A 10,000-nucleotide genomic window follows, 5' to 3' on the forward strand; every position below is an offset into this window, starting at 1 on the left:
CACCCGCCACCCTTTATTATTATTTATTATTATCTGGTGTCCTCGCAATACACGTCTGTAAGCACGCCTGTTCATCAGACTTTATGCTGCCACAGGCAAAGCGTTTATAGTGTGCTGGCATAAAATACCCCTCATAGAAGGGTGCACACGCACACGCTGCAGGAGGGTACGCACACACACACATGCACTCACACGCTGCATAAGGGTACACACATGCACACTGCAGGAGGGTACGTACACACACACACACACACACACACACACACACACACACGCTGCAGGAGGGTATAAAGATAAAATGACAGTAATAACATTTATAATATGAAGTTGTATAGAGAAGTTGCTTCATCACGACCAGGCAAAGAACTTTTTCATGTTTCAACTGGAGAATAAATAAGTCTCCTGCATCATTAAGTCATTTTATTTAATGTTTGTTCAGATTTTGACGAGCTTCAGTTCAACGCGTCTCCAGAAGAATTCACCAGCAAGAAGATCACAACCAAGATCCTGCAGCAGATCGAGGTCGGTGCAGCACACACTCCTGTTTTACTACGCACGGTAACTGTGTGTGTTAGTCTGCTGACTGTGTGTGTGTGTGTCTGTGTGTGACTGTGTGTGTGTGTGTGTGTGTGTGTGTGTGTGTGTGTGTGTGTGTGTGTGTGTGTGTGTGTGTGTGTGTGTGTGTGTGTGTGTGTGTGTGTGTGTGTGTGTTAGGAGCCTCTAGCTCTGGCCAGCGGAGCGCTGCCTGACTGGTGTGAGCAGTTGACCTCCAAGTGTCCGTTCCTGATCCCCTTCGAGACGCGGCAGCTCTACTTCACCTGCACAGCGTTTGGAGCGTCCAGGTGAGTGTTCACCTGCTGATCAGATCTCTGACCCATGACCTCTGACCCATGACCTCTGACCCTTGACCCATGACCTCTGACCCTTGACCCATGACCTCTGACCCTTCCTCGTGTGTGTGCGTGCAGGGCGATCGTGTGGCTGCAGAACCGGCGGGAGGCGACCATGGAGCGCTCGCGGCCGTCCACCACGGTGCGGCGGGACGACCCCGGCGAGTTCCGGGTCGGCCGGCTCAAACACGAGAGGGTGAAAGTCCCGCGAGGAGAAGCCATGATGGAGTGGGCGGAGTCAGTCATGCAGCTGCACGCAGACAGGAAGTCGGTGCTCGAGGTCAGACTAAACAGCTGTTGGATTTATTAGGAAATATATACACGTCCTGAATTTATTAGATGTCTTTTATAGTAATTTATAAGTTTAGGAGATATTTGATTTGTTATTAAAAAAAAAGCTAGGATAGGATTTTTTATTTGACTAATTACTCTAATGTGTTTAATTTGTTTTATTTTAATCATTCTATTTATTTTTAATAATTGTTATGTTATTATTATTATTATTATTATCATTATTATTGGATTTGATTTAGATTTGATTTTTTATTTTTTTTTTATTAGAAATGCAATTCAGTATACTTTTGGATATATTTGGTTTGATTTATTATGGGAAAATATTTAAAGAAATTATATATTAGTTTAGAATTTTGTTTATTTGACAAATTATTCTAATTTATTGGGATTTGATTGTATTATAATGATAATTATTAGTTTTGTATTTATTTTATTTTATTTGTAATAAGTTAAATTATTAGTATTGGATTTGATACATTTTTTTAATAATAAATACAATTTATTGTTTTGGATGCAATTGGTTTGATTAATTTACATTTTTAAATATGATACATGTTTTGAATTTATCAGATTTTTTCCGAGTAATGAATCAGTTTAGGAAGTATTTTATTTATTTTATATTAGTTTTGGATTTATTCAGTTATTGGATTTATTTATTAAGAAAAAAATATTCATTTAGGATTTTGTTTATTTGACAAATTATTCTAAGTTATTGGGATTTATTTGTTTTATTATAATTTATTATTACTTTTGGATTTATTTTATTTGTAATAATTTATTAGCATTGGATTTGAATTTATTAGATTCTTTCAGAGTAATTTATCAGTTATGGACGTATTTTATTTATTTAAAATATTAGTTTTGGATTTATTTGAAATGTATTTGTAGTAGTTATCTGATTTGATTCATATTTTTTTATGATGAATACACTTTATTATAGTTTTGGATGTATTTGGTTTGATTTATGATTTAGATTTTTTTTTTAATGATATATGTTGTGAATTTATCCGATTTTTTTCGAGTAATTTATCAGTTTGAGAAGTATTTTATTTATTTATTTATTTAAAAAAAATTAGTTTTGGATTTTTTTATTTGAATAATTATTCTAATGTATAATTAGCTTTGTTATATTTTGTACTGTAATGTAGTATGTGTCTAAAATAAAGTTAAATATAATGTAATAAATAGGAATATATGTCCTGTTATTGAGTACAAACATGTATGTGTGTGTGTGTGTGTGTGTGTGTGTGTGTGTGTGTGTGTGCAGGTGGAGTTCCAGGGCGAAGAGGGGACCGGTCTGGGTCCCACGCTGGAGTTCTACGCTCTGGTGGCTGCAGAGTTCCAGAGGACGTCTCTGGGCATCTGGCTCTGTGACGACGACTTCCCCGACGACGAGTCCCGACAGGTGAGCTGAGCCGCCACACCTGTCCTGAGTCAGCGTACAGCGATATGCACCAAGTCATATCCCCACATATTCAGGCTGAATATCGATAAATGTTTCCTGATATTTTATCACAAAGTGAGCAAATGTTCAGTCAAGGTCAGATATGACATGTCACAAGTATTTTTATTGAAACCGTTCATTTAAGTGAACATAAATTCTGTATAATAACAAAGCTCCATAAAGTGCACAGTTAAATAAAAAAATATCTTAAATAAAAAATCTGAAATAAGTATATTTATATGAGAAAAGAATAACGAACATTACAAAAGAACTAAATATGACAAACCCTAGAAAGGGCACACACACACTGCAGCATATTATTGATGCCTGGCCCAGCCCTGATCTGGTCTGGTGTGTTTAATATCCATATATTATATTATTATTATTATTATTATATTATATATTTAATATTGATGCCTGGCCCTGATCTGGTCTGGTGCAGTAACTGATCTGGTCTGGGTTAGTAACTGATCTGGTCTGTGTTCCAGGTGGACCTGGGCGGCGGTCTGAAGCCTCCCGGGTTCTACGTGCAGCGCTCCTGCGGCCTGTTCCCGGCGCCGTTCCCTCAGGACAGCGAGGAGCTGGAACGCATCACCAAGCTCTTCCACTTCCTGGGCGTCTTCCTGGCCAAGTGCATCCAGGACAACCGTCTGGTGGACCTGCCGGTCTCCCAGCCCTTCTTCAAGCTGCTCTGCATGGGGGACATCAAGTCCAACATGAGCAAGCTGCTGTACCAGAGCCGCAGCTCGCCGCAGGACGCCGTGGAGCGCTCGCAGCCCTTCCTGCTGCTGTCGGAGCTGCAGTCGGAGGCCTCCACCGAGGAGAGCCAGGAGACCTACTCCCTGGGCCAGGAGACCTACTCCCTGGGCAGCTTCGACGAGGACTCCAAGTCTGAGTTCATCATGGACCCCCCGAAACCAAAACCACCAGCCTGGTACCACGGCATCCTCACCTGGGACGACTTCCAGCTGGTCAACCCCCACAGGTGAGACACACACAGTCAATGTTTCCTTTATTTCCTTTGTCTGATCCATCTTCATTATGTATGAAAAAAGCTGACAAAGAGGAAAACGAAGGACATTTTCACTATAATTCTAGTTTTGTAACCACACAATACAGTTTCAGTTAATTATCATTATCATGTAACCTTTAACCCTTAAAACAAAGAATGAAATCTCAAAAAGCCTTTAAAGAAGTGAGGACCGGCCGAAATGTCCTCACTTTGCAAAAATGTCCTCACAATGTTGGTTAGAAACGTGTTTCGGTCCTCACTATGTAGGACGTACAAGAACACAAACACACACACCTGTCTGTCTGTCTGTCTGTCTGTCTGTCTGTCTGTCTGTCTGTCTCTCCTCCTGTCAGTCTTTCTGTCATTTTTATTTATTCAATCAGAGTTTAACCTTCACACACCGAGGTCACATTATTTATTATTCATGTTGTCCTCCTCTTTCTCTTCCTTCCCTTTCTCCTCCTCCACCCTCTCCTCTCCTCCTCCTCCTCCTCCCCCTTCTCCTCCTCCACCCTCTCCTTTCCTCCTCCTCCTCCTCCCCCTTCTCCTCCTCCACCCTCTCCTTTCCTCCTCCTCCTCCTCCTCCACCCTCTCCTTTCCTCCTCCTCCTGCAGGGCGAGTTTCCTGAAGGAGGTGAAGGAGCTGGCGGTGAAGAGGAGGCAGATTGTGTCCAGTAAGAGTTTATCAGAAGATGAGAAGAACACCAGACTGCAGGACCTGATGCTGAGGAACCCGCTGGGCTCCGGACCCCCCCTCAGCATCGAGGACCTCGGGTACACACACACACACACACACACACACACAGAGACACACACACACACAGACACACACACACAGACACACACACACACACACACACACTCAGCAGACTCTCTCTGTCCATGAACTGACTGTTGTTTGTCTGCAGGTTGAACTTCCAGTTCTGTCCATCCTCCAAAGTTCACGGTTTCTCTGCTGTGGATCTGAAATCAAACGGAGACGACGAGGTACACACACACACACACACACGCACACACACACACACGCACGCACGCACACACACACACACACACTTGTCACATCCTCAACATCTGGACGACAGACGATCAGTTTTCTGCTGATGATCAACTAACGTGTTTATTTTCCTGCAGATTATCTGTCTCAATGTTTTTATTTACTGTATTTATAACGTGTGTGTGTGTGTCTCTGTGTGTGTGTGTGTGTGTGTGTGTGTCTCTGTGTGTGTGTGTGTGTGTGTGTGTGTGTGTAGATGGTGACCATGGAGAATGCGGAGGAGTACGTGGAGCTGATGTTTGACTTCTGTATGCACACCGGCATCCAGAAACAGATGGAGGCCTTCAGAGGTGAACACACTGCTGCAATAAACACTCAGCTGCTCCTGGTCACCTTCACATCAACTGACAACATTCTGCTCTGGTTTCTCCTCCTACTCCTCTCCTCTCCTCCTCCTCCTCTCCTCTCCTCTCCTACTCCTCTCCTCTCCTGCTCCTCCTCTCCTCTCCTCTCCTCTCCTGCTCCTCCTCCTCCTCTCCTCTCCTCTCCTCCTACTCCTCCTCCTCCTCCTACTCCTCTCCTCTCCTCTCCTGCTCCTCCTCCTCCTCTCCTCCTCCTCAGAGGGTTTTAATCGAGTGTTTCCGATGGAGAAGCTGAGCTCCTTCAGTCATAAGGAGGTTCAGATGATCCTCTGTGGGAACCAATCACCGTCCTGGACCGCTGATGACATCATCAACTACACAGAGCCAAAGCTGGGTTACACCAGAGACAGGTAAGACACAGACAGACAGGTTAGAGACAGACAGGTTAGAGACAGACAGACAGACAGACAGGTTAGAGACAGACAGACAGACAGACAGACAGACGGGTAAGAGACAGACAGACAGACAGACAGGTTAGAGACAGACAGACAGACAGACGGGTTAGAGACAGACAGACAGACAGACAGGTTAGAGACAGACAGACAGACAGACGGGTTAGAGACAGACAGACAGACAGACGGGTTAGAGACAGACAGACAGACAGACGGGTTAGAGACAGACAGACAGACAGACAGACAGGTTAGAAACAGACAGACAGACAGGTTAGAAACAGACAGACAGACAGGTTAGAAACAGACAGACAGACAGGTTAGAAACAGACAGACAGACAGGTTAGAAACAGACAGACAGACAGACAGACAGACGGGTAAGAGACAGACAGACAGACGGGTAAGAGACAGACAGACAGACAGGTTAGAGACAGACAGACAGACAGGTTAGAGACAGACAGACAGACAGACAGACAGACAGGTTAGAAACAGACAGACAGACAGACGGGTAAGAGACAGACAGACAGACAGACGGGTAAGAGACAGACAGACAGACAGACAGACAGACAGACGGGTTAGAGACAGACAGACAGACAGACAGACGGATTAGAGACAGACAGACAGACAGACAGACAGGTTAGAGACAGACAGACAGACAGACAGGTTAGAAACAGACAGACAGACAGACAGGTTAGAGACAGACAGACGGGTTAGAGACAGACAGACAGACAGACAGACAGACAGGTTAGAAACAGACAGACAGACAGGTTAGAGACAGACAGACGGGTTAGAGACAGACAGACAGACAGACAGACAGACAGGTTAGAGACAGACAGACAGACAGACAGGTTAGAGACAGACAGACAGACAGACAGACAGGTTAGAAACAGACAGACAGACAGACAGACAGGTTAGAGACAGACAGACGGGTTAGAGACAGACAGACAGACGGGTTAGAGAGAGACAGACAGACAGACAGACAGACAGGTTAGAGACAGACAGACAGACAGACAGACGGGTTAGAGACAGACAGACAGACAGACAGACGGGTTAGAGACAGACAGACTTAGAGACAAACAGACAGACAGACAGGTTAGAGACAGACAGACAGACAGACAGACAGGTTAGAGACAGACAGACAGACAGACAGACAGACAGACGGGTAAGAGACAGACAGACAGACAGACAGACGGGTAAGAGACAGACAGACAGACAGACAGACAGACAGACGGGTAAGAGACAGACAGACAGACAGACAGACAGACAGACGGGTAAGAGACAGACAGACAGACAGACAGACGGGTTAGAGACAGACAGACGGGTTAGAGACAGACAGACGGGTTAGAGACAGACAGACAGACGGGTTAGAGACAGACAGACAGACGGGTTAGAGACAGACAGACAGACAGACAGACAGGTTAGAGACAGACAGACGGGTTAGAGACAGACAGGTTAGAGACAGACAGACAGGTTAGAGACAGACAGACAGGTTAGAGACAGACAGACGGGTTAGAGACAGACAGACAGACAGACGGGTAAGAGACAGACAGACAGACGGGTTAGAGACAGACAGACAGACAGACAGACGGGTTAGAGACAGACAGACAGACAGACAGACGGGTTAGAGACAGACAGACTTAGAGACAGACAGACAGACAGACAGACAGGTTAGAGACAGACAGACAGACAGACAGACAGGTTAGAGACAGACAGACAGACAGACAGACAGACAGACGGGTAAGAGACAGACAGACAGACAGACAGACGGGTAAGAGACAGACAGACAGACAGACAGACAGACAGACGGGTAAGAGACAGACAGACAGACAGACAGACAGACAGACGGGTAAGAGACAGACAGACAGACAGACAGACGGGTTAGAGACAGACAGACGGGTTAGAGACAGACAGACAGACGGGTTAGAGACAGACAGACAGACGGGTTAGAGACAGACAGACAGACGGGTTAGAGACAGACAGACAGACAGACAGGTTAGAGACAGACAGACGGGTTAGAGACAGACAGACAGACAGACAGGTTAGAGACAGACAGACGGGTTAGAGACAGACAGACAGACAGACGGGTAAGAGACAGACAGACAGACAGACAGACAGGTTAGAGACAGACAGACAGACAGACAGACGGGTTAGAGACAGACAGACAGACAGACAGATGGGTTAGAGACAGACAGACTTAGAGACAAACAGACAGACAGACAGGTTAGAGACAGACAGACAGACAGACGGGTTAGAGACAGACAGACAGACAGACGGGTTAGAGACAGACAGACAGACAGACAGACAGACAGACAGACAGACAGACAGACAGGTTAGAAACAGACAGACAGACAGGTTAGAAACAGACAGACAGACAGACAGACAGACGGGTAAGAGACAGACAGACAGACGGGTAAGAGACAGACAGACAGACAGGTTAGAGACAGACAGACAGACAGACAGACAGACAGGTTAGAAACAGACAGACAGACAGACGGGTAAGAGACAGACAGACAGACAGACGGGTAAGAGACAGACAGACAGACAGACAGACAGACAGACAGACGGGTTAGAGACAGACAGACAGACGGGTTAGAGACAGACAGACAGACAGACAGACGGATTAGAGACAGACAGACAGACAGACAGACAGGTTAGAGACAGACAGACAGACAGACAGGTTAGAAACAGACAGACAGACAGACAGGTTAGAGACAGACAGACGGGTTAGAGACAGACAGACAGACAGACAGACAGACAGGTTAGAAACAGACAGACAGACAGGTTAGAGACAGACAGACGGGTTAGAGACAGACAGACAGACAGACAGACAGACAGGTTAGAGACAGACAGACAGACAGACAGACAGGTTAGAAACAGACAGACAGACAGACAGACAGGTTAGAGACAGACAGACGGGTTAGAGACAGACAGACAGACGGGTTAGAGAGAGACAGACAGACAGACAGACAGACAGGTTAGAGACAGACAGACAGACAGACAGACGGGTTAGAGACAGACAGACTTAGAGACAAACAGACAGACAGACAGGTTAGAGACAGACAGACAGACAGACAGACAGGTTAGAGACAGACAGACAGACAGACAGACAGACAGACGGGTAAGAGACAGACAGACAGACAGACAGACGGGTAAGAGACAGACAGACAGACAGACAGACAGACAGACGGGTAAGAGACAGACAGACAGACAGACAGACAGACAGACGGGTAAGAGACAGACAGACAGACAGACAGACGGGTTAGAGACAGACAGACGGGTTAGAGACAGACAGACAGACGGGTTAGAGACAGACAGACAGACGGGTTAGAGACAGACAGACAGACAGACAGACAGGTTAGAGACAGACAGACGGGTTAGAGACAGACAGACAGACAGACAGGTTAGAGACAGACAGACAGGTTAGAGACAGACAGACGGGTTAGAGACAGACAGACAGACAGACGGGTAAGAGACAGACAGACAGACAGACAGACAGGTTAGAGACAGACAGACAGACAGACAGACGGGTTAGAGACAGACAGACAGACAGACAGACGGGTTAGAGACAGACAGACTTAGAGACAGACAGACAGACAGACAGACAGGTTAGAGACAGACAGACAGACAGACAGACAGGTTAGAGACAGACAGACAGACAGACAGACAGACAGACGGGTAAGAGACAGACAGACAGACAGACAGACGGGTAAGAGACAGACAGACAGACAGACAGACAGACGGGTAAGAGACAGACAGACAGACAGACAGACAGACGGGTAAGAGACAGACAGACAGACAGACAGACGGGTTAGAGACAGACAGACGGGTTAGAGACAGACAGACAGACGGGTTAGAGACAGACAGACAGACGGGTTAGAGACAGACAGACAGACGGGTTAGAGACAGACAGACAGACAGACAGGTTAGAGACAGACAGACGGGTTAGAGACAGACAGACAGACAGACAGGTTAGAGACAGACAGACGGGTTAGAGACAGACAGACAGACAGACGGGTAAGAGACAGACAGACAGACAGACAGACAGGTTAGAGACAGACAGACAGACAGACGGGTTAGAGACAGACAGACAGACAGACAGACGGGTTAGAGACAGACAGACTTAGAGACAAACAGACAGACAGACAGGTTAGAGACAGACAGACAGACAGACAGACAGGTTAGAGACAGACAGACAGACAGACAGACAGACAGACGGGTAAGAGACAGACAGACAGACAGACAGACGGGTAAGAGACAGACAGACAGACAGACAGACAGACGGGTAAGAGACAGACAGACAGACAGACAGACAGACAGACAGACGGGTAAGAGACAGACAGACAGACAGACAGACGGGTTAGAGACAGACAGACGGGTTAGAGACAGACAGACAGACAGACGGGTTAGAGACAGACAGACAGACGGGTTAGAGACAGACAGACAGACAGACAGGTTAGAGACAGACAGACGGGTTAGAGACAGACAGACAGACAGACAGGTTAGAGACAGACAGACGGGTTAGAGACAGACAGACGGGTTAGAGACAGACAGACAGA

At 46.1% G+C, this 10,000-nt stretch overlaps 1 protein-coding gene across 1 annotated transcript in view; it reads left to right on the plus strand.

Moving 5' to 3' along the window:
- hectd1 (HECT domain containing 1) overlaps window positions 1-10,000 on the plus strand; it is a 50,754-nt gene that overhangs the window by 38,258 nt on the left and 2,496 nt on the right. Inside the window, 9 exon segments of the mRNA XM_059352690.1 lie at window positions 440-522; window positions 715-842; window positions 969-1,170; window positions 2,452-2,589; window positions 3,117-3,613; window positions 4,255-4,413; window positions 4,548-4,626; window positions 4,890-4,983; window positions 5,255-5,405. Coding sequence (XP_059208673.1) covers window positions 440-522; window positions 715-842; window positions 969-1,170; window positions 2,452-2,589; window positions 3,117-3,613; window positions 4,255-4,413; window positions 4,548-4,626; window positions 4,890-4,983; window positions 5,255-5,405 — 1,531 coding nt within the window.

This window comes from Centropristis striata, chromosome 16 (assembly GCF_030273125.1).
Source record: "Centropristis striata isolate RG_2023a ecotype Rhode Island chromosome 16, C.striata_1.0, whole genome shotgun sequence".
Lineage (NCBI taxonomy): Eukaryota > Metazoa > Chordata > Actinopteri > Perciformes > Serranidae > Centropristis > Centropristis striata.